Source organism: Anabrus simplex, chromosome 13, assembly GCF_040414725.1.
Source record: "Anabrus simplex isolate iqAnaSimp1 chromosome 13, ASM4041472v1, whole genome shotgun sequence".
Lineage (NCBI taxonomy): Eukaryota > Metazoa > Arthropoda > Insecta > Orthoptera > Tettigoniidae > Anabrus > Anabrus simplex.
In genome coordinates this window covers 95,832,349-95,858,549 of record NC_090277.1, presented here as the reverse complement: position 1 = coordinate 95,858,549, position 26,201 = coordinate 95,832,349, and the positions used below count along the sequence as shown (strand labels likewise).

The 26,201-nt window shown below is 42.7% G+C and overlaps 1 protein-coding gene across 1 annotated transcript in view; it reads left to right on the top strand.

Moving 5' to 3' along the window:
* The first annotated feature begins 12,073 nt into the window (after positions 1–12,073).
* mtg (mind the gap) overlaps positions 12,074–26,201 on the top strand; it is a 79,314-nt gene continuing 65,186 nt past the window's right edge. Inside the window, exon 1 of the mRNA XM_067157016.2 lies at positions 12,074–12,178. Coding sequence (XP_067013117.2) covers positions 12,148–12,178 — 31 coding nt within the window. The 5' untranslated portion in view covers positions 12,074–12,147. The remainder of the gene's footprint in view (positions 12,179–26,201) is intronic.

Below are 26,201 nucleotides of genomic sequence, written 5' to 3'. Positions count from 1 at the left end.
AAGTGAACAATCTTACTCTTTCTCCTCTGTTAATACTGCAGGCAGTGATTTATAAATTTATAAATTTTATACATTTAAACAAAATTATATTTTTTTTCTAGATGTTGGGTTCGATTCTGTGTCGCTAACCATAGAGTTTAGGAACCTACTTGCCGATACGACGTCTTACAGTTAAGCCCCATTCACAATGCAAACGTAACGTAATGTAAACTTAAAATTAACGTTAACTTAGAAGTTGGCGTCCATGTTATCTAATGGAATCATTCACAATGCGCCTACGTAAACTTAACTGCGAGTCCGTAAAATTAAGGGATTGTAAACTCCAAGCTCTTGCGGTTAATTTTACGTTAGGTTTAAGAACCTGCCAATCAGAGCAGACGTAAACATTGTATTTCGTGCGCGATATAATAACGACTTCTTTCGACGAAACACTTGTAATTCTCCTTCAAAATAATCTTCGTGTGTATGGGACATGTATACATGTATGTATGTATGATAAAAGGAAAAATAATTAGAAAGACGCTGTACCGAAAAAGAATACGTAGAAATAAATATGCTGTAGCAATGAAACTGACGCTAAATGGCGGGAGACAAGCTCGCAGCGCTGGCGACCGGGCGAGTGACAATCCCCGTCATAGATAAAACAATGTCCCTGTATATTATTTTCTTAACAGTATAACAGACTACTAATTTACGAAAACGATATCATCCAAACATCTCATCGGAGTGTTATAGCTAGGCGCATAGATGTTGGCAAAGGAGATCTTACACTTCTTTTTATTAGGAAAGGGGGCAGAAATCTTAAGATAGTGTCAAACAGTTCAGGTTTAATCCGCATGTACAAAACGAACTTATGAGGATCATTTTTTAGAGTAGATTACCGAAATCGCCCTGAAATAACCTTCTTTGATTCAAGGGATGAACCCATTTTCTGCACCGTTGTTTAGTTCGCCTTTTCATCTACATAGCTCCCAGGAGTTAAAAGCAAGAGATGTTTGAAGTAATATGAATTCCACTACCACGTTGTTTGATTCCCTCGAGATATTAAAATATAAAACTGCGAGATAGTCTAAAACCCGACTTCCGTGCAAAATAACATGGCAGTGTTTTCATTGGCTGCTGTGTACTCTTACGTCCATGTTACGTTCCTCTATTGTGAGTGCCACAATTTTACTTTAATTTTACGGTTACGTTACGTCATTAAGTTTACGGTTACGTTTGCATTGTGAATGGGGCCTTACTGTGCTAAAGATCGTGAAGACTGGGCTAAAATTATCAGAGAGGCCGAAGTCCTGCATAGGGCTGTAGTGCCGAGAAGCAAGCAAGCTAGCAGATTATAATAAGCTTTACGGGCCTTTGTCATGTCAAGAAAATAAGGTGAAATTCTTCACGTTTCGCAGAGAACTTTGCTCCACATCTTCAGAATAAAATATGGATTTTTCACGAGGAAGACTTCTCCGATAGGAAGTGTCTCTCCTGGAAGGCAGACATTTCCAAGAAGTAATGAACAAGGTTCCTCTAGTCCTCAGATTGACAATGCGTTGTGAAAATTCTCAAGTCTCCGTATACATCCTCGCTTAAAGTTGAGATAATATCCAATACCACACGCTTAAATGCTTCAAAATCCTCAAACATGTAAGAAAATTACTCAAAAAGTATAAAATAGCGTGATAAATTAAAAAACCAAATAATGATGTGTAATTTTAGAAAATTACCTAAGAATACAAAATGACAAAAAATTGTGAACCGATAAAAAGATAACTTTCTTTCTTTCTTTCTTAATCTGCTACCCTCCTGGTTCGGTTTTTCCCTCGGACTCAGCGAGGTATCCCACCTCTACCGCTTCAAGGGCAGTGTCCTGGAGCGTCAGACTCTGGGCCGGAGGATACAACTGGGGAGGATGACCGTACCTCGCCCAGGCGGCCTCATTTGCTATGCTGAACAGGGGCCTTGGCGGGGGATGGGAAGATTGGAAGGGATAGACAAGGAAGAGGGAAGGAAGCGGCCGTGGCCTTAAGTTAGGTACCATCCCGGCATTTGCAAGGAGGATAAGTGGGAAGCCAGGGAAAACCACTTTCAGGATGGCTGAGGTGGGAATCGAACCCAACTCTACTCAGATGACCTCCAGAGGTTGAGTGGACCCTGTTCCAGCCCTCGTACCACTTTTCAAATTTCGTGGCAGAGCCGGGAATCGAACCCGGGCGTACGGGGGTGGCAGCTAATCACACTAACCACTACACCACAGAGGCGGACGGTGATCATGTCTAATTAATAAAATAACATATCCATATAACTCACTTGTGATTGAGAATTAAGTAAACAAGAATGCCTTAGTGGACTCCTCAGCCCCCCTCGCCCCTGTTGGTAACGTAGGGACAACATCTTGGTATTGTTAGGGTTACGATGATACTTGCTGTTTAACCTAACATCTAGGTCATCGGCCCCTAATGGTATGAAATGTGATGGCAGTTTAGAAGTTCAAAACTCATCCGCTGACCAGAATTGAAAACGTGATGATGAGGAATGAATGGATGAATATGAATTTAAAATAATCAGCGGATCCAACTCGCAATATTGAAAGTTAAAAATAATCCAAAAATGAACCCACTGACTAGAATAAAAAAAGAGAGAGAGACGCAGAGAGAGAGAGAGAGAGAGAGAGAGAGAGAGAGAGAGAGAGAGAGAGAGAGATGAACAATGATTATGAACTTAAAACAATCAGTGGAGACCCGCAATGCCCCACCTTCCCCAGAAGCTATCGTAAAACAATGGTGTATACTGACCAAGGGGCTCCCTCCAAAGCACAATCCGGAATTAATGCTGTTTGTTGTCTAAAGGGGTCCAAAATCCAGGTCAACGGCCCCTCATAAAGATGCTCAACGGTAGGAAAGTAAACACCATGGTATTTCTCATGCAGCTGTACTAATCGTGAATAACGTAAACTTATGGTGTTCTAGTCCGGCCCCGAGTTCGATTCGCGGCCGGGTCAGGGTTTTTAAATTGTAATGGTTAATATTCCTGGCCTGGGGACTGGGTGTTTGTGACGTCCTTAATCTTCCTTTCCTCACACACAACATTCCACACTACCGCCATTCCAATTACACGCAGGTTCATACAATATGGTGCTAGTACGGGTAAAAGATCCACATGGGTCGACTCCCCGAACAAATAGCATTTAAAAAAAAATAGTTAGAGGAAGAGTGCCAAATATGGAATATGCTCCTGATATGGAATACCCCAATATTCGCTAAGTTAAACATGGCAGAGCTGCAAGGAGCAGGTAGAAAGATGCACAAGGAAGCTCTGTGGGGGTGAGTTGAGGGAAGTCACTTGAGCTGTGTTCTCTGTCCGTGACAGTCGACCGCCTCTAAGAAGTTTTGGGAAGGTAAGAATTGCAGTCCTTTACAAACCAGATCTTACCTAAATTTTAAAACTCTTGTTAGCTGTGCATAGAGGGTGAATTAACTATACAAACCACGTAGTAGTCAAATATATTTGATGAACTGACATACATAATTTGTAAGATGGAAATTAAATGTGGCTGTGTGCCTAATATGGAATACTGTGGTGTTCCAATTATGGAATAGTATTCCGTATTTGGGACCAGATTTTTGCACTATCTATAGGCAGTTTTTCTTTCCTTCAGAACCATGGCCAGTCGGAAGGACAATTCGGAGGGGAAAGTACGGAAGAAGTGGAAGGAAGTAGACATGCAGCAAGCTATCAATGCAGTAAGGACAGGGAAAATGGGGTACAAAACCAAGTTCACTGCCAGTTTTACGGACTACAGTGCCATGAAATTTCATTTAAAATACGCTACCCACGTGTATTGATCGGGACTTAATCCAGGGTCACCGTGGTGGGAAGCCAATGACGACATCACTCATTCGTCACACTTCACCGAAGAAAATATGGATCTTTGAAATGTGGTGCTGCACGAAAGATTATGTGATCAAATGAGTAAATACCATAGATGAAAATATACTGAGTCGAACTAGGTCCGACTCATTGGCCTCAAAGAAAGCTAGACCTAGAACTGCGGCAAGAATAGCTCAAGAACTCAGTCAACCTTCGTGCAGTGGTTTGAGCAGAGCTAAGCCTAAGCGAAAGGGAAGTAAGAGAACAAGCGATGACAGTTCCTCTTCGGATGAAGAATCAATCAGTATAAGCGATGAATCATCTGATCTTGATATAGAGGAACATGGAAAAGTGGACCCGAGTGATGAAGATGCTACATGCTTCTACTGTGACGACAAATATTCCCGGGATAGAAGCGGTGAGAAATGGATTCTGTGTTTGGAGTGCATGTTATGGTGCCTTATCGAGTGTTCAAGTGCAGGTGACATATTCGTGTGTGAATATTGCAAATAATGATCTTGTATTTTAAATTCTGTTCATGAGTTTCTTATTTCAAACATGTAGTCCATAAACATTCTTTAAAACAAGAGGCTTACAAGCAGAATTATAGTATTCCATATCAGGAACACTTTTTTTAGAACAAGAAAAGTGCAGTTTCTATTATATTTTGTAATTTGCAAATATATGAAGTGTTAAATCAGATTGAAAATAAGTTGCTCTAAAGTAGACATATCGTATCAATGTGACATGCATTTAGAATTTTAAAAAGTCAAAAATGAGTTCGTCATTTTTAATAAAATAAAAAGGTATTCCATATATGGCACTCTTCCTCTACTCAAAGGTAACTACGCGCAGGTAACTCAGACCTATGGTGTTTCTCACATTACGGCAACGCAAACCCATAGTAAATGCACTAATCACAGGGTCTCGTAATATCCCGTGGTGTTCTACATATAGTGGTACTAACCACGGGTACCTTAAAACCCATACTGATTCACCCTTTGCTGCTACTAATGACAAACCTATTGTGTACCTAACATGGTCGTACTGTTCACAAGTAAAGGCGACCCAATGGCGTTCCTCGCGTGATGGTACTAAATTACAAGTAGTCTCATGGTACTAATTCAATCATCCCTTGGTAGCCCCTTTTAGTCGCCTCTTACGCCAGGCAGATGATACCGTGGGTGTATTCTTCCTCTGCGTCCCCCACCCATAGGGGGTTTGTTAGGGTTAAAAACGATAACAAAAATTCCCCCTTTTCCTTTTTTCCGTCTGTTATTATATTTTTTAAAAAATATTCTGTTTGTTGGGGGTGCTGGATATCCCCCACAAAACTTTCGGGGGATGCTCGAGCACCCCAGCACCCCCGGAATCGGCGCCCCTGATTCTACCACCTGCGCGCACAGAGTGAATGAACCAAGAGAAAAGCATTGGTTCCTCAGCAGGATGTCGTGTGATGCTAATACGTGCGACAGCTAGGTCGAAGGAGCAGTGGGTCACAATGCCGCCTGTGTGCCGTACTTCCCGCCAATGACGTAACGGGCCAGCCTCGCCGCTGTTAAAACATGTTCGGAATTTGAGAGAACAGGCACGGTCGAACACACTTCCAACTCCTACCTGCACTCTCAAGTAAGACAAACAGTGTCGTTTTAATAACAATGTTATTGGCTTTATGTTCCAATAACTACTTTTAAGGTTTTCAGAGACACTGAGATGCCGGAATTCAGTCCCGCAGGAGTTCATTTACGTGCCAGCAAACCTACCGACACAAGAATGCCATATTTGAGCACGTTATAGCACCGGACTGTGCCAGGATTGAGCGTTGCAAGTTGAGGTCAGAAGGCCAGCGCCTCAACCGTCTGAGCAACTCAGTCCGGTAAAGTTGTTTTAGCTAATTCTCCCATAGCCGTATTTTCTAAAATATAGAAACAAAGCAAATTGAAGAAAAGACTGCAACAGCCTGACGCAAATGCGATAACAGGTATAACTTGAAAACAATATTCTCTCACCCATGCGTAACTAATGCAAATATCGAGCTCGAATTATTATTATTATTATTATTATTATTATTATTATTACGTAGTCGAATGGTAGTATTGTGTGTGAGGTTATGTCATGACACGTGTTGTACACAGACAGTTATATCAAAACGATTGAGAATATTGTGTACATTACAATCTATGTATTACGCACTCTAGAATTTTCACGAAGTTTTTTTTTTTTTTTTTTTTTTTTTTTTTTTTTTTTTTTTTTTTTTTTTTTTTTTTGTAATGTAGCTTTCTAGAAGGTCGGTCAGGCGCATATATAAGGAGACGATCTTTTCGGTGACAAGTGAGTTGTTGAACGAGTTGTTTTTTTAGTAGAGTTATGGTGTAGCAAGTATATATCCCGGGCTGACATGCAACCTTTGCAGTCTCCATATTGAAGTGTTGGCAGTTGTTTTAATAATGGCACCGCCTTCGTAATATACATCACGAAGGCAGTGATAATGGCGGCTTTGTTGATATTCTCGAAGTGAAGTGTTTTGATACTGTGATTAAGGTTATGTGTGTGTGTGTTAATTCGTGAATATATGTGAATGAAATTAATTGTACCCACTGATAGCATCTTGTGTGCGTCCGTGTGGATACGTCCAGCCTGCATATTTTGTTTAACTCTTTCAGTTAAGTTCTCCATGATCACGAGTATCACGCTGGACACGCTCGAGCTGGACCTTCAGTCAAAACATTCCCCTGCGGATTATCGTCGATCGTCGGGGTCTACTTGTGCCTCTCCATTTGTTAATGTTCGGCCGCTCGTTTTTATTTGAATGTCCTTCATACATAATATTAACAAGTATCAAAATTACATTTTAAAATCAATAATAATAATCGTATGGCCTCAGCTACCGTGTGCAGACATTTCGATTTGACGCCATCTGGCTGTCTGCTCGTCAATTTCGACGTTCCGTTTTACTCAAGGCCCACTAGATGGCAGACAGAGTAAACCGGATCTCTCTTGGGCGACTATGGCTGAGATTTAATTAATTTTGTCGGGTAAATACCAAATGTATCACCAGAGATCTTTTACATGCCGACATCGCACGACATGGAGTGTCGAAATGGACTTTTTTCCGCCCTTCAAAAATCCGACTACCTCTGCCGGGTTTGAACTCGCTATCTTGGGATCCGGAGGCCGACACTCTACCACGGAGTCATTGAAATCATTACATCTCATTTACCATTAAGTCCTTTTAACAAACATAAGATTAACAAAATGTCATCTATGACTAAATCATTAATCACTAAACCTAACCTGACTTAGTTTTGAGTACGAACTCTCCACAGCATTTAAAACTAATATGAACAGATTTCCAAAACTTCTTTTAACTGATTTCCAAAAGTTGTGACTACTGAAAGCAGTTCCAAAGGGGGCAATTTGACCCTCTGCTGACCATGGGCCAACTCATTCGTCCTTTTTATGGACATCACTAGGGCTGGGAAGTTAAGGAAAAGTCCTTTTTTTTCTCGAATGTCCGAAGACGAGGCCCAACATAATATATGTTCATTCTGGGCCGTTAAAGGCCCCGCGTTGTTTGCGACCATGTGAAAAAAAAAAAAAAAACAGTATTGCTCTTATGACAACAGGGTTGCCATATCAAACGGCTCTGCCCAACACCATCACGGGAAAACGACCGCACATAAATTTGTGAAATTCATTATTTAAATTCTAGATACAGTGGGGAAGAAACTAACCTGCAAATTATTTTTATGAACTAAAGGGGACGGGGCTTTATAGGGGCTATTTTTGATTTGTACGGAATCAGAGGTAAATTACGGCACGTAAAACATTTCAGCATTGAAGTGTAAGGCAAATTGCGGGAAAAAATAGAAAAAAATAATATTTTTATGGGCTCGAGTGGTGAGGGATGAATTTAATTGCATTTAATAAATTTCCCCAGGCAACACGGGGTACTACTGTGCTGTCGTATCCCTCACAGAAACAAGAGTAAAAATTAAATTAGGTCGTAAAAAAGTGGTAAAATTAAAATGCGCTTAAGAAAGCACAGCTGAATAACAAAACCTAGCACAAATAAAATACACGGCAATTTCTTTTAGCTGTACTAGTTACGCCATGTCGTATTGCTGCACACAGGTGCATGCACTGGTGCAGGGTACAAAAGACGACTTCGCTTGGCTGACCAGAGTGCAGACTCCCACTCCTCTATTGGGAGCAATAGCGCTGTCTCTCTCTTTCCCCACGCCGGTCTCGCTCGCTCCGCCTGTCTCCCTCTTCCTCACTTGCTCCGTAGCGCTCCAAATCCGAGCCGAGCTTAGCCGAGTAGCCCAGAGACGAAGCGTTGGTCCGAGCCGAGTGGGACCGATGCACTGTGCACAGAAACTCTGCGCCTCAATTTGCACGCGTGAGATTTTGGGTGTTTGAGAGGCCCTGGTTGCACACCATAACACCAAAATCTTAAGAAACAACTTCTGTACAGTACGAAAATAATAGAACACACATAAATACTATGCATTATACAACCAACTGCCACTCAACACAAGACAGGTACTCACTGATTTAAAGCCTTGAAACACAGACGCAACAATTAAATACTGTAGATGAGGGACTACACGAGGCTTGTACCAGAGCAACACAGGAGAAGGAAAATGAAGGAAGGCAACGAAGCGATGGCTGTTCCCACCATTGTGCTTCCTCCCCTACAAATGTATTTATGAAAAAGAAAATGTTACGTAGTTGTTTTAATAATTCACGGGCAAAAATGTCTCATCCTTTTTGTCTGTCTTTCATAATACCTTCCAAAGTACAGTATAATATCCCTTAATGATGAGGAATTATGGATGTCTCAGAGGGGATATGTTCACTCCTTGTAGGTCCATAAGAGCTACACTGTTTTCTTAACGTGGAATGAACTATAGGTCTCGCCATCAAGGATGCAACGTACCTAAATACGGGATTACCCGAATTCGATCCCACACGTGAGGATAGAGCCTAGCCATCTGCATTACGCAGCCAAGCGAACTCTCATAGTTTCTCAGCAAACTTTGAGATTGTCCAATAGCAGTTTTGTAAGAACGCCATTGACGATACCGGTACAGGGGTTTTTTCGCACGTCACAAGAAATGCGCATAAAAAAGTGGGGCAATTAAAGCAGAGCCGGGTTTGACTCCTAGTAGACACTTTCTCTGGTTACTTTAACAAGTTGTTCATCTCGCTAGTAGTAGGACAGCATGTACTGTTAAGTTCAGCTTGCCAAATGTAAGCGGGATATCAATCACACTGAAAGAGAAAACGGCTATTTTTAACATGACAAGATTTATTGTGCTGGAATGGAGGACACGTCTCTCTGGCCTCTGGCCTTAGTGATGATTTCCTTGTGTGTGTGTTGACAAACCTTCGATGTCCACAACAAATTCTTTGCAAAGGGGCTCCAAGCGTTTCTACTTCTCATGGTGGTGGTTGTGATTGATGTAATGGGGTCCTAATCCTCACTAGCTTTACTTGATACGAGAAATGAAAGAAGATCCAGAGGAAAGCAACAGGATTTGTTCAGAGTGATTTCCGACAAGAGAGTAGTGTTAGGAAAATGTTGCAAACTTTCGGCTGGGAAGACTTGGGAATAAAGAGATGAACAGTTCAGCTAAGTGAAAAGTTCAATTAATCAATGAATGACCTGCATTTATAGGTGTCGCCCATGTGGCCGATTCCCTATCTCCCCTTTCTTAAGCGTCTTCAAAGAACTTAGGATTTTATCGAATATTTATCTTGGTCATTTATTCCAACCCGTTACTCCTCGTGTTACAAATGAATATTTTCCCCAATTTTTCGTCTTGAATTCTTCTTCTTTTTACCCTCCAGGGTTGGTTTTTCCTCGGACTCAGCGAGGGATCCCACCTCTACCGCCGCACGGGGGTCGGGGGTACACCTGGGGAGAATGACCAGTACCTCGCCCAGGCGGCCTCACCTGCTATGCTGAACAGGGGCCTTGCGGGGAGATGGGAAGAATGGACGGGATAGACAAGGAAGAGGGAAGGGAGCGGCCGTAGCCTTAAGTTAGGTGCCATTCCGGCATTTTCCTGGAGGAGAAGTGGATGGCTGAGGTGGGAATCGAACCCACCTCTATTCAGTTGAACCTTCGAGGCTGAGTGGATCCCATTCGAGCCCTCAAACCACTCTTCAAATTTCGTGGCAGAGCCGAAAATCGAGCCCGGGCCCCCGGGGGTGGCAGCTAATCACACTAACCACTACACCACAGAGGCGGACTTCGTCTTGAATTCCAACTTCATATTATGTCTTTCCTCTTTTTAAAAGCTCCACTCAAGTTTATTCTTCTGCTTATGTCATTCCACCCCGTCTCTCCACTGACAGCTCGGGACATAACACATACCTAGTCGAGCATCTCGTCCCCTTACTCCCAAGTCTTCCCAGCAGCAGGAACAAGTCGGAGCTGCTTCCTTTTGGATTTTTTCCAGTTCTCGGATCAATAATATTGTGGCCTCCGTAGAGGCCTGGTGTAGGTCTTTCGAGTTGACGCCGTATAGGCAACCTGCACATCTGTGAGTGGTGGTAGTGATGGTGGTGATTATTGTTTTAAGAGGACATAAAACTGGGCAGCCATCCTCTGTTAAAACTAATTAGAGGGAAAAATGAAAGAAGTCCAACACTTCGGCAAAAGAAAGAAAAGGCTACGAAGGTCGGAAAAGAATGACCAAGAGGGATCGGGTAGAATAGATGAAAGTGAGAAACCTGGCACAATATGTGGAAACAATACCAAAACTCGGGTGAGGGCCTCGTGGTCGTTAGCCTACGCTCCCAAGTTAACAGCCCTTTTAGTCGCCTCCTTCGACCGGGCAAGGATACATGGAATAAATAATCAGCCCCCGAGACAAAAGAATTAACCATTGCAACGTTAAACCACTAGCAAAATAACTAAATAAATCCATCCGTTATCTAAAGGCTAAGCCTTGTCGCTGCAGCCACATCCCACAGTCTTCAGCAGTCCTTTTCATCGTGACACAGGAAGCGAAACCCAGCTGAGTGATTCTGTTCGTAAGGTATGAGAGACGCGGTTTCCTCTCGACTTCTTCCCTAGGACCTTTTCTTCGAAGACATTCTGGAGAAATGTGTCATGTCGTAGGACGTACCCAAGAAATTTAGCTTTCCTCTGCTCTATTGAATGAATTAAGGTCCATTTCTCATTAACGTCATTCTCCGGCTTCATGACTAAATGGTTGGCGTGCTGGCCTTTGGTCACAGGGTTCCCGGGTTCGATTCCACGGCAGGGTCGGGAATTTTAACCATCATTGGTTAGTTTCCCTGGCACGGGGGCTGGGTGTATATGTTGTCTTCATCATCATTTCATCTTCATCACGACGCACAGGTCGCCTACGGGAGTCAAATCAAAAGGCCTGCAGCTGGCGAGCCGAACCCGTCCTGGGATCTTCCGGCACTAAAAGCCATACGCCATTTCATTTCATTAACATCATTCAGGATTTGGATATTAGTCTTCTTTTCTGTCCAACTCGCCCCTGTCAGTCTTCTCCAGAACCACACTTTCGCAGCTTATAGTATTGATTGTGCTTGTTTTCCCGAAGTCCAGGTCTCACAACCGTAAGTTAGCACACTCCAAACAAACGTTTTAATAAATTTATTTCTGGTTTCAAATCCTATGTGCTTATTTAACAGTAGTTTTTTTTCCTGCTTTGAAACACTTGTTTTGCCATAGCAATTCATTTTTTGAGTTTTGTGAGACACTGATTATCATTGGTAATAACACTACCCAGATAACAAAATTCTTTAACCTGATCTACTTTTTCACAGCTTAATTTAATGTTTGTTTTCAATTCAGTCTTCTTCTTTTGAACAATCATCATTTTCGTTTCCTTTGTGTTTATTTTTTGCCTAAATAAATAAATAAATAAATAAATAAATAAATAAATAAATAAAAGTAAAATAAAATAACACCTCGCCAGGAATCGAACCTGAGACCCGTTGAAACAAAGGCTAAACATTTAACAGGATTAGAACAAAGCCTCGACCTTCCCGCCCCAGGAGCTTCCGGACGACCTTGCGAGGATATCAAGCAGAAGAACACTTGTCGCGCGTGGCGCAATCATTCAATAGGTGAGAGGGTGTGTCCTTGGGGGGCGGCATGCAGCCTACTTGTGAGGACCATCTGAGAAATTCAGAAAGGGAATCGGCTGTGAAGAAGTTGTGTTACAAGGTTAGTCGGTCCGATCCCGTTACCAAGAGTGGGTCAGCGCTTGCTCAGTCAGTGACCGTACGTCAAGCATGAAGGAGCTACTGCTGATCGCAGTCTTCGGTAAGTACCTTACGTTCTTTCTAGTCCTTAATACGTGAGCAAAAACCGATTAATCCACAAAAGCACTTATAGTATTACAGAATAGTGCAACACGAATCAAACGCGAAACAGAAAATTTCTTTACCCAGATATCAAACTGAAGCAAGTGAAGATCCATGGTTTCCATTCGACCGCTTGGAATTATCGGATTACCATCAGATCGCAGTGAATACAGTTAGACTTATATATCTCGAAGGATTTTTTATTTCCCGACAGAACCCTATTATCACTCATCGCAGGGAATAACAAGATAAGTAAAAAACCAGATGTTGTCAAACCATTCTGCGTTATATGAAATAGCTTTTTTTAATTAATGGTTTTGATTAGATATTGTTTGATTTAAAAAATGAATGACAATCAATCAGTACTGATCTGCATTTAGGGCAGTCGCCCAGGTGGCAGATCCCTATCTGTTGTTTTCCTAGCCTTTTGTTAAATGATTTTAATGACATTGGAAATTTATTGAACATCTCCCTTGGTAAGTTATTCAAATCACTAACTCCCCTTCCTGTCTGTCTGTCTGTCTGTCTGTCTGTTAGGTCACCACACCAGAGGCTGGTTGGATCCTCAAATAGCACCACCAAAGGTTATGCGGTTATAAGGAAACCCCCAAAACCAATGACAGCACTAAAATGAGGCGTACTAGGGAGGATGAGGAGTGAGGTAGTTTGCCATTGCTTTCCTCACTGTGTCAGAAAGTACTATTGCAGCACGACTGACCCTATGAGCAGCACCTTGCATAACACTCAGATGCACTAGACATGCTCTGAATGTCATTACTCAGCACTACCCATACCCCAGCAACTTCCATATTGTCACAGCCATGGATGTTGACTGGGACTTCGGTGGAAGCTACACTTTATTCTGGCCTGTGCCAAGAAATGGATGCAAAAGTACTGTATCCATCAAGAAATGACAGCAGGCAGTTAAAATTCCCGACCCTGCCGGGAATCGAACCCGGGACCCCTGTGACCAAAGGCCAGGACGCTAACCATTTAGCCATGGAGCCGGACCTCCCCTTTATATAAATGAATATTTGCCCCAATTTGTCCTCTTGTATTCCAACTTTATCTTCATATTGTGATCTTTCCTACTTTTAAAGACACCATTCAAACTTATTCTTCTGCTAATGTCATTCCACGCCATTTCTCCACTGACAGCTCGGAACGTACCACTCAGTCGAGCAGCTCGTCTCCTTTCTCCCAGTTCTTCCCAGCCCAAACTTTGCAATATTTTTGTAACACTACTCTTTTGTCGGAAATCACCCAGAACAAATAGAGCTGCTTTTTTTTTTTTTGTGTGTGTGTGGATGCTTTCCAGTTCTTGAATCAAGTAATCCTGGTGAGGGTCCCATACACTGGAACCATACTTGAGTTGGGGTCTTACCAGAGACGTATAAGCCCTCTCCGTTACATCCTTACTACAACCCCTAAACACCCTCATAACCATGTGCAGAGATCTGTATCTGTATGACGTATCTGCTTTGAATCGTGAGTGAAACTGACTTGACCAGGCATTATTTTCTTATGTGGACCACTAAAAACCAAAGCGTGTGGGTCACATTTGTTTATTGTTAACTAGTAAGATTTAATAGTCCTCTTTAAAAAGGACAGCTGTATAAATTCACTCTCAATCACTCATTTACAAGATGATAATATCCACGACCTCAATAACTACAGAAAATGAATTACACAAAAGACAAACTGACTTTTTTTTCTGGTTGAAGCCACTTTTATTAACAATACTGAGAATATTAACAAGATAACTCAACTTATCTGGTTCTTCCCGGCGACTGTTTTGTATTCTGGAAGTAAAATTAGACTATTTCTTCAATATTATGATGAAATGATTCATCCTGTTAGTGTGCAAGGATAGAGAGCACTGACCTTAGTAGGTTAGTGCAAAAATTAAAAAAACAAAAAACGAAAGAACTGACGTACCTGGTTTTTCCCCAGGATGAGTGATATCATTCATGTGTTATATCTTTTCGATAACTCGAAATTCTGTTAATCGAATTTTTCGATATCTCGAAGGATATTTCAAGCCCAGGTGAGAATTTATTTTCTGGAGCTGGAAGCAAATACAGTAGACAATACGCGACACTTACGGATTTCGCCTTGCTATAATGGGAGACAATTCAACGGTGGCGCTCCTAGTGACTTGACCTGAACAAATCGCGCTAAATTCAAATATCAATGGAAATGTATATACGGAAATGGATAAATAAATTACGTCTAGAAAGAAAGTGGTATTGAGATATTAACTTCGAAGTTACTAAAGCAATTCTGGATAAATGAATTAAGAATTATTTTAAAGGTTATTATTCAAAGACTGAAATTAGACACATAAACAAGATATGAAATGGGCTGCTGTGAAATGGCTTGATCTTTCATTTATGCATTACTTTATTAGCTTTAGCATTCCTGCCTGAACTTTTACAGTTGTATTTGTCTTTTTTTCTCATTTAAAAATGAGAATATGATCACATTAAGACACTTGTCAATAAAAATATCGGCACATTCCTTACACACATGATGCAATGAATTAACATTTAAAAGCTGGACGATTTTCCTCTTAACATGAAGCTTACTAACAGAAAGAAAATCTATAAAATTCCGGCTTTAATCTGAGAAGAGGGATTAAAGAAGGAAAAGTATGAAAATGTTGTCGATAGTGATGCTTTGAGGAATATTTGTGTACAATTAGAGTAAAAATGCAACATACCCTTGGCTGTATAGTCGAGGATTTTTAAGTCGCTGGCCTGGAAATGATCTAAACAGATCTTATAATTCTTATATAAGCGTAACGTCCCTTCTTTCTTGTACACCTTTTCCAAATCACTTCTGTGACATTTCAAAACTCACAGATCACACCTACAACAACACATCGGTATTGAAGGTTAACTGCTGCACTATACAATAAAATATGCGTATTAGGTACATTTTATGCCAGTTAAAATATGGGTCGAGCAGGTCAGAAGATTATGAAGTACTATAAAAATCTCTGTCACTGGAAGAATATATATGCAAACACAATATTACTTGCATGTTCTTGTCACGAGGGAACCTGAAGAACGATCGCGCATTCTTCTCTACTTCACAGTTACTGCAGCCAAACACAGCACATACCTTTCCCCTCATGTTGAGAGGAGATATCAAGGAATGACACACGCTACTATTTAATTATGTCAGCTCACTGAAAACGCATAAATAACACCAAAAACTTCACACAAAAATACACGTGTTCTTATGAGAGAATCAGTACCGGTCAGGTCTATCCGCTAGAGTGAGCTCCAATAGCTGTCCCTCGATATCTCGCTCAGTGTCGCGTATTTTCTCTACTGTATTTGCTGGAAGTACAGTGGAACCTCGATATCCCAAATCACCTCGGGAGCTAAATTTCATTTCGAGTTATTGACATTTCCAGATATAGAGAATACAGTATGTATAGCACGTAATTGAGTCATCTGTATCTACGGGCTTATACTGAATACATTACTTTTAACAGTATTTAAAAATGAAAATGAAAACCTACAACCTGTCATCCAGTCATTGACCGGGTCAGGGATGGAATGAATGAAACATATATAGGCTGTTTTTACAATGGGGTCGCCACTCCCAAGGTGATTTATTAATGAGTGATAAATGCTATGAAATGATAATGGAGAGTGTGTTGCTGGAATGAAAGATGACAGGGAAAACCGGAGTACCCGAAAAAAAAAACCTGTCCCGCCTCCGCTTTGTCCAGCACAAATCTGAACCGCGGTATCCAGCGGTGAGAGGCCGACGCGCTGCCGTCTGAGCCACGGAGGCTCCAGTATTTAAAAATATACAAACAAAATCTATTTTACGGCATCACTTTAATTATAACCCTTATTATAGTAACTTTTTAGAAGACAGGATACAGTACATACAAGAAACATACGTCCATGAACACCTTTGGACCCTTCTGTTTGTTACTGTTAACCTTTCCTCCCTTCACGTTGAAACTTCTCGTCAATACCACGCAGCCGAGATTCGTAAATGGAGCTTGTCATCCGCGACTTCTCGGGTAGCTTTCGTACGTGACCGGTAAATTAATTCACACCCGAGAAACAGTGAGGCTTCGCCGATTTTCCTTTCATTAGAAAGTTTAGTTTTCGATTCCCGTTATATTAGCTCCCAACATCATTGTAACCCCCTTCACTTTACGTGTTAACTGTTTCTCAGAAACAACAAATGCCGTATTGCATACTTAATGTTGCACAAAATTCGAGTTAAAGAGCATTTTTTGCTTCTTTCTTTCTTTCTTTCTTTCTTTCTTTCTTTCGTAATCTGCTTATCCTCCAGGATTGTTTTTTTCCTCGGACTCAGCGAGGGATCCCACCTCTACCACCTCAAGGGCAGTGTCCTGGAGCGTGAGACATTGGGTCGGGGATACAACTGGGGAGAATGACCAGTACCTCGCCCAGGCGGCCTTGGTGACCACTGTAAATTCATTCGGTACATGCGTTTGCGTTTACGTAGTTATTTTATAGTATTATGTGTAGTAACGACGACCAAGTCGCACTCCGTATCAATATCAACTGTTTACGTTTCAAAAGCATGTCTCTCAGTCTCAGCTGCTCCCGGTTCACCAGCGCGCCCCCCTGTGGGTGGGGGCGGTAGAATAACACCCACGGTATCCCCTGCCTGTCGTAAAAGGCGACTAAAAGGGGCCTCAGAGGAGGCTCTGAACTTTGGAGCGTGGGTTGGCGACCACGGGGTCCTCAGCTGAGTCCTGGCATTGCTTCCACTTACTTGTGCCAGGCTCCTAACTTTCATCTATCCTATCCGACCTCTCTTGGTCAACTCTTGTTCTTTTCCGACCCCGACGCTATTAGGTTTGCGAGGGCTAGGGAGTCTTTAATTTTCACGCCCTTCGTGGCCCTTGTCTTACTTTGGCCGATACCTTCATTTTTCGAAGTATCGGATCCCTTCCATTTTTCCCTCTGATTAGTGTTATATAGAGGGTGGTTGCCCAGTTGTACTTCATCTTAAAACAATAACCACCACCACCACCACCACCTTCACCAGCGCACTCGCAACATTAGGTGCCATAGCTTGAAACTAAAGCTCCCTCACCGAAAAGTTCTCCAATTATTTTCTTACAACGCTATGTGACGAAACATGAAACTATTGCTCCCTCAGGAGCTAGAATAGTGTTTGCAATGTGACCATAGGCTTGACAAACGTCGGAAGATTGATCGGATCAAAATGAACACATCTAATGGTGAAGAAATTTATTTTCTACACAGGTGAAAAATATCCATGGGGTTGATGGAATATATTTTATGAATGTTTTACAAAAGATATTGCAATACTCAAAATAGTATGACGATTCGTACGATTTAAATCTCGACTGAGCAATTGGAAATGTCATTGTAACTATTTATAAGATACCGACGGTCTTTTAATGATCACAAATTTTTGGAAGTTCTGTTTAGAGCTTTATTAATCTTAAAAAAATGTACAATATTACTCTTGATGGGTTGGACTCACCAAGAATCTAGTCTGGGACCGTAAAACTCGAGGCCGAGGACGCTGGCAGCGTTATCTGTGAGCTGTGTATGGAAACAAAACAACACAATGCATAATATTATAGGTAGGCCAATGACAATACTATTGGTTCCGTTACCCAATAATGTACAGTCCGTCTCTGTGGTGTAGTGATTAGCTGCCACCCCCGGAGGTCCGGGTTCGATTCCCGGCTCTGCCACGAAATTTGAAAAGTGGAACGAGGTCCACTCAGCCTCGGGAGATCAACTCAGTACAGGCGGGTTCGATTCCCACCTCAGCCATCCTGGAAGTGGTTTTCCGTGGTTTCCCACTCCTCCTCTAGACAAATGCCGGGATGGTACATAACTTAAGGCCATAGCCGCTTCCTCGCCTGTCCCGTCTCTCCGCAAGACCCCTGTTCAGCTTAGCAGGTGAGGCCGCCTGGGCGAGGTACTGGTCATTCTCCCCAGTTGTATTACCCGACCCAAAATCTGAAGCTCCAGGACACTGCCCTTGAGGTGGTAGAGGTGGGATCCCTCGCTGAGTCTGAGAGAAAAAACCGACCCTGGAGGGTAAACAGATTCAGAAGAAGAATAAGAAGAAGATATATAAATACCAAAAAGTAACTAATGATACTTCTGCATTTCCACACGTTATAGAGTGTTACTCAAATTGTGCAAGAGTTTTGTATTTTATTTTCCTACATATGGTATGTATATGATAATGTTCTAAGTACCCCGAGTTCCGCTATAAATTCTGTAGGCCTGCATAGCGGATTGCACATAGTTAAAGAGCAATATATTTACGTACAAGTATCCGAGTGCCTTTGATGGCGGGACCTAATGTTTACAGTGCACTATGTCTTCTGGTATGGGCTAGAGTAATTTTGTTACTTGCATTGATCTGTCTCTGTCTTATACTTGACTTTGACAATATGAAAGTGACTGAGGTATGAGTGATGCTAGTAATGCCATTCCTTCTGCAGCCAGTCCCCTGCTATGAATGGTGTGAAACTGTTACTCATAGGGTCGGTTGGTGTATGCATTTCAGTGGGCTTGGCATACTAATATGTAATAGCAACTTCTGGCTTAGTGAGGAAAGAAACGAGAAACTACCTCGCTCCTCATTTCCCTAGTACGCCTTTTCAGTGATGCCTAGGCCATCTATGGCAGCTGATGGCGGAGCTGTTGAGGATCCAACCAGCCTTCGGGCTGATGACTAAACATACACAGATATCCGCGAAGCGAAATGTTTGAAAATGATGGCGAGTATAGGCAAACTTACAATTTCAACCGAACTTGGTACACTTATGACGTAATACAATCTGGAGAGAAATATTGGGGTGTAAGACACACCTAGCACCTGTGGGGATGGAGTGGGGAGGAAGAGAGATGTAAAAATAACCTAAAACGACTTATATTAGTGTTGAATCCGCAGTTTTCGGGGTCAGTGAGATGAATAGTGACACTCTGGATGACATTTAAGTCCAAATTCAGACACCATCAGCATGAGGGGTGAGAAGGGTTGAAAAAGAAAATGACCGAGATTATGTACGTGTGTATGTTCCAGCATGGTTCTCAACCAAACTTGGTACACGTATGACTTATTATCTGGAGCAAACTACTGTTGGAGGAGGGAGGGGGGTAAAACACCCCTAGCATTTCTATGGTTGGGGGTTGGGAGGGAGCGACGTGGAAAAAGAATTAAATACGACCAGTTTAGTGTCGATTCCATACTATTCGGGGTCGCTGAAATGAATTAGGACACCTTGGATGGGGTTTAAGTCCAAGTCCAGCCTTCATCGGTATGGAGGTCTGAAAGGGTGAAAAATAAAACATCGAAAATGGTGGAGGTTAGGTGTTCAATTCCCAGTTTTGGGGTTCGCTAGGCTGATTGGCGACAGTTCCAATGATAGTTGGAATCATGCACATAGTACGTCATATCTACAGGCCAACTCGCTCGATGAAAATTTATCAATACCGCCTCGCAATCTGAATTTGTCCGCGGAGCGATTTGATTGGCTCACTTCAATAGCTAATAAAGTGACAAGGACAAAATATATCGAATTATTTTTCCAAATTATTTATCAGTAGGAGTAACCCCCTAACGCTCATATGCTCGATTCACGCTCTTTCGACCACTCTGTATAACCTTTTGGGAAACGCGGCGCACACTGAAGTTAAATAATGAATTTCGAAAAAAAATATCTGTTAAGTAGTTTTTCCGTTATGTACAAACAAACAAACAAACAAACAAACAAACAAACAAAGAACAAACAAACAAAGAACAAACAAGCGAAACCAAACTGGTCTACTTTCTACTTGTGTAAACCTAATCGAAGTTCGACTCCATGGTTAGCTTGCTGGCCTTTGGTCACAGGGGTCCCGCGTTCGATTCCCGGCCGGGTCGGGGATTTTAACTTCGGCTCGTTAATTTCTCCGGCTCGGGACCTGGGTGTTTGTGTTTGTCTGAAATATATACGTTCATTTCATCAAGTCAGTTAATAATTAGTCAAAAACGTACAAAACTGTAGCTGGCTAAATGGTCGATCGGACCAAAAGCCAATTTAAAAAATACACCATTTCATTTCATTTACCTAATCTAAGATTTAAAGAAAGAAGTACATAGTTTATTATTTTGTAGATAATTTATTCATTAATCTCAGTAATAAGTGGTAATTGATTTGCCCTGTGTCGGCAAATAAGAATAGTTCTGTTTCAGTTTATCGTTGTTCGGCTCCATGGCTAAATGTTTAACGTGTTGGCCTTTGGTCACAGGGGTCCCGGGTTTGATTCCCGGCAGGGTCGGGAATTTTAACCTCCCCCTCCCATGGCACTACAGCCCTTGAAGGGCCTTGGCGTACCAAGCGACTGCTGCTCAGCCCGACGGCCTGCAGATTACGAGGTGTCGTGTGGTCAGCACGACAAATCCTCTCGGCCGTTATTCTTGGCTTTCGAGACCGTCAAATAGCTCCTCAATTCCAATCACGTAGGCTGAGTGGACCTCGAACCAGCCCTCAGGTCCAGGTAGAAATCCCTGACCTGGCCGGGAATCGAACCCGGGACCTCCGAGTAAGATGCAGGCACGCTACCCCTACACTACGGGGCCGGCTGGGAATTTTAACCATAATTGATTAATTCCCTTGGCACGGGTGTACGTGTCGTATTCATCATCATTTCATCCTCATCACGACGCGCAGATCGCCTACGGGAGTCAAATCAAAAGACCTGCACCAGGCCTCTCTGGAGGCCACACGCCATTATTATTATTAGTTTATCGTTATATTATTTTACTACTGTTGTTCAAGAAAGGTCATAGCATATCACTTTATAACTCTGCCATGTAGAAGAGAAAATGCGATCTTTTGAATCATTATGGATAATAGGGAAAGAAAAATCTGATTTAGGCTTATTAAAAACATTTTTTGCTCTGTGGGGAGTTAATTTTGGATTTCAGTGTACATAACGAAATCAAGCCACGAACTACTACGCTGGCGTAGCAGGGCGAGAGGTGATACTCCTATGTGGCGTGTCCCAGGTGGCGGATAGGGGGGTTCTAACCGGCTTGCCGGCGGACTTGAGGGGAATAAAATACCTCTCGCGGACCAAACACACAACCCCCTGTGGGTGGGGGACGCAGACGAAGAATACACCCACGGTATCCCCTGCCTGTCGTAAGAGGCGACTAAAAGGGGCGACCAAGGGTGATTGCCTTGGGACCATGAAACTACTTGTGATTAGTACCACCACGCGGGGAACACCATGGGTCGCTTTTACTAGCGCGTAGTACCACTATATTAGGTACTAAATAGGTTTGTGATTAGTAGCACACAGGAGCACCGTGCGGTCGGCTTTTGCAGTGCCTGTGATTAGTACCACCATATGAGCAGGACCATGGGATGATACCTACCATGGTTCTGCCTTGCCTATGATTAGTACCCACTATATGAGGAACACCACGGGATTGTGAAGGTCCCTGTGGTTAGTACTCTCATGTGATCAACACCATAGGTTTGCGTTGCCTGTAAATGGCGCCGCAATGTGAGGAAAAACCATAGGTCTATATTATATGTCGAATTTCATAACCTGTGAGTAGTGTGGAATACCGCGAGTCTCTGCTACTTTTGATTAGTACCGCAACATGACAAATACCATGGTTCTACTTTCCCAGCGATAAGTAGGGCCTACAGTTATGAGGGGCCGACAATTTGGATTTTGGACCCCCTTTAGACTGCAAGCATCATCAATTCAGTGTTATGCTATAGCAGCAATCCCTTGGTCAGTAATCCTATTGTTTTTCGTCATTTTCTGTGAATGTAAGGTTTTGCGGGTCGCATCCACTGATTGTTTTAAATTCCTATCCACCCATTCATTCTTCGTCCTCACGTTTTGTATTCTGGTCAGTGGAGAATTTTGGACTTTTAATTTCTCATTCCATTTCGTCTCATTTCGTACCATTAGGGGCCGATGATCTCGATGTTAGGCCCCTTTAAACAAGCATCATCGTCATCTTCACGAAATCAAGCACATTCACGCAAGGAAAGACTCATCCATAGGTAAAAGCCTGGGTTGACACACTTAAATCTCACACATAGTTAGAGTATGATGCTATCGGATTTTTTTTTTCACACGTTCCCAAAATTAGTCTTCTCTGCAACCGTGTGAGGCCACAACCAGTTTAGCCCATAGAAACGAACTTACTAACTGGCCTAGTTTCTTGATAGTCTTGTACGATTAAAGAGCGTCCCACGTGTTATTCAACAAAGTCAGAGTTCACGTGCGGTAGAACAGGCAGTTAGTTCTTTACCACGATAAAGGCAAACTGGGTCCCATGCATGAACAGTGCGGTAAATTGCGTTGGAAATAACAACCGGTTCTAGAAAATATTGTACAGTCAATTTCTGTACTATTTCTCTCCCTCGGACATGTTAGCTTAACCCAGAGTGGTCCGCGTGGAGGATTGGCCTCCAAAAATACTTGGGAAAAACATTAAATAAATAATGTTTGATTGTAAATATTTTAAACTAAGTACTTTCACGAACAAAAACGTCATCAGTGTTACTATTTCTCCTCAATTAGTCATTTATGATAATAAATATTTCAAACAGATGAGTTTCACAAATTCAAACGTAGAAATTCATCCCCTTAAATTCCTCCTCATTGCTTCTCTAATAAACTGTTTTTCATTTCTATTTTTAGTCTGTTATACTATATGAATGAAAACCTACAACCTGTTTTCCATTCATTGACCGAGTCAGGGATGGAATGAATGAAGCCCACATCTTCCAGCCGGGCTGAGTGGCTCAGACGGTTAAGGCGCTGGCCTTCTAACCCCAACTTGGCAGGTTCCATCCTGGCTCAGTCCGGTGGTATTTTAAGGCGCTCAAATACGACAGCCTCGTGTCGGTAGATTTACTGGCACGTAAAAAGAACTCCCGCGGGACTAAATTCCGGCACCTCGGCGTCACCGAAGACCGTAAAAGTAGTTAGTGGGACGTAAAGCAAGTAACATTATTATCATTATTATCACATCTTCCAGTGAGGATAGGAATTGTGCCGGCTGCCGAGGACTTTCGCACTCCTCTGGGGGCAATGATTAATGACTGACAGATGAAATGAAATGATATTGGAGAATGTTGCTGGAATGAAAGTTGACAGGAAAAATCGGAGTACCCGGACAAAAACTTGTCCTGCCTCCGCTTTGTCCATCACAAATCTCACATGGAGTGACCGGGATTTGAACCATGGAATCCAGCTGTGAGAGGCCGGCGCGCTGCCGCCTGAGCCACGGAGGCTCTCTCTGTTTTACTGTACTCCTAGGTAAATGTAGAGTTCTGATTGAATATCTTTCAATGTGCCAATGAAATTGAAACTCGATGGGCAAACGTTATAAAAGCATGAACTGAAGCAAGAATGGAAAGAAAACACAGCGTATTACCTGACAAAACCCAGGACCCTTTAATATTCTCCATCTGCTACAGTGTCAACCAGAATCCGTGCTGGCTCGTGAAAACGCGCATATGATTTTTATGCCATTAGCAGGATGATGGTATCGGTGTTGATGACGACTAGAGTCCGAAAATTTACGTAAGTCCGCCTCTGTGGTGTAGTGGTTAGCGTGGTTAGCTGCCACCCCCGGAGGTCCGGGTTCGATTCCCGGCTCTGCCACGAAATTTGAAAAGTGGTACGAGGGCTGGAACGGGGTCCACTCAGCCTTGGGAGGTCAACTGAGTAGAGTTGGGTTCGATTCCCACCTCAGCCATCCTCGAAGTGGTTTTCCGTGGTTTCCCACTTCTCCTCCAGGCGAATGCCGCGATGGTACCTAACTTAAGGCCACGGCCGCTTCCTTCCCTCTTCCTTGCCTATCCCATCCGATCTTCCCATCCCTCCACAAGGCCCCTGTTCAGCATAGCAGGTGAGGCCGCCTGGGCGAGGTACTGGTCATTCTCCCCAGTTGTATCCCACGACCAAGAGTCTGAAGCTCCAGGACGCTGCCCTTGAGGCGGTAGAGGTAGGATCCCTCGCTGAGTCCGAGGGAAAAACCGAACCTGGAGGGTAAACAGATGATGATGATGATGATGATGATGAAATTTACGTAATATGATTGCAAAAATATTTACTTAAAAAAAGGAACACGCAAATGCAAAGAATACACAATAATGTTTTTGTTATGACGTTATGAAGGCTGTCAATCCCACATACAGTTACAAGAAGTGACACGGACAGACAATAGTAACGTACCCCATTATTCTATCTGGGCTGGAGCGGGGTCCACTCAGCCTCGGGAGGTCAACTGAGTAGAGGTGGGTTCGATTCCCACCTCAGCCATCCTGGAAGTGGTTTTCCGTGGTTTCCCACTTCACCTCCAGGCGAATGCCGGGATGGTACCTAACTTAAGGCCACGGCCGCTTCCTTCCCTCATCCTTGCCTATCCCTTCCAATCGTCCCATCCCCCTACAAGGCCCCTGTTCACCATAGCAGGTGAGGCCGCCTGGGCGAGGTACTGGTCATACTCCCCAGTTGTATCCCCCGACCGAGAGTCTGAAGCTCCAGGACACTGCCCTTGGGGCGGTAGAGGTGGGATCCCTCGCTGAGTCCGAGGGAAAAGCCGAACCTGGAGGGTAAACAGATGATGATGATGATATCAGAACTATACATTGGCGCCCGCAGGATCTTTTGCCAGGAGGGGGGGGGGCGCATTAACAATTTTTTGAATATAAAAACCAATATAACGTCAGAAATTGTTTACAGAAATTTCCGGTTATAACAGATGCTTGATTTTTTCACATACAACAAATCATTACAAATCTAGTAGTAATATAGAAATAATTATATAATGCACAACACGACAATATAAATGAACATGATAATTATAAAACTAACATTTTTCTTTCCTTTTTCTACCGCCTTTTCCCACATATGAGCGAACTGTGTCGTACGTGTTGATTTGGCCCTGTTTTACGGCCGGATGCCCTTCCTGCCGCAATCCCACAACACTATTGCGTGTTTCTGTGGTGGTTGGTAGTGTAGTGTCTGGATATGAAGAGGAAAATGTTGGGACAAACAAACACAACACCCAGTCCCCGAGCCAGAAGAATTAATCAGACGAGATTAAAATCCCCCACCCGGCCAGGAATCGAACCCGGAACCCTCTAAAACGAAGGTCTTAACGCTGACCATTCAGCCAATGAGTCGGACGATTACAAAACTAACAATAGTAATATTAAAAGAAGGAAACACAGTAAAAACCTGTAACTAGCAATTACATTTCTAATTTTTATGAAGATATCCTTATTCACGCATCATTCACACTTCACTCGTCGTACAACTCAGCTAGAGATATTCAGCAAGTGATTTCGGTAATCCATCTTAAATCTCCTACGAGAACGCAAAACTGTAATGTTAACAGGGAGGGTATTCCACAGCCTAGCGGCAGTGACTACAAACAAGCTGTTGAAAGCCCTGGAGTGACAGATATATCGTTAAAGAGGAGCCAGATCGTGTATCGTGGTTATAACATGTGGAGAGGTAATTGAAATTTGATAATAGGTAATCCGGTACACCTGAGTTTAGTACTCCATGCAGAAGGGATAACATATCAATAATAATAATAATAATAATAATAATAATAATAATAATAATAATAATAATAATAATGTCCGCCTCTGTGGTGTAGTGGTTAGCGTGATTAGCTGCCACTCCCGGAGGCCCGGGTTCGATTCCCGGCTCTGCCACGAAATTTGAAAAGTGGTACGAGGGCTGGAACGGGGTCCACTCAGCCTCGGGAGGTCAACTGAGTAGAGGTGGGTTCGATTCCCACCTCAGCCATCCTGGAAGTGGTTTTCCGTGGTTTCCCACTTCTCCTCCAGGCGAATGCCGGGATGGTACCTAACTTAAGGCCACGGCCGCTTCCTTCCCTCTTCCTTGCCTATCCCTTCCAATCTTCCCATCCCCCTACTAGGCCCCTGT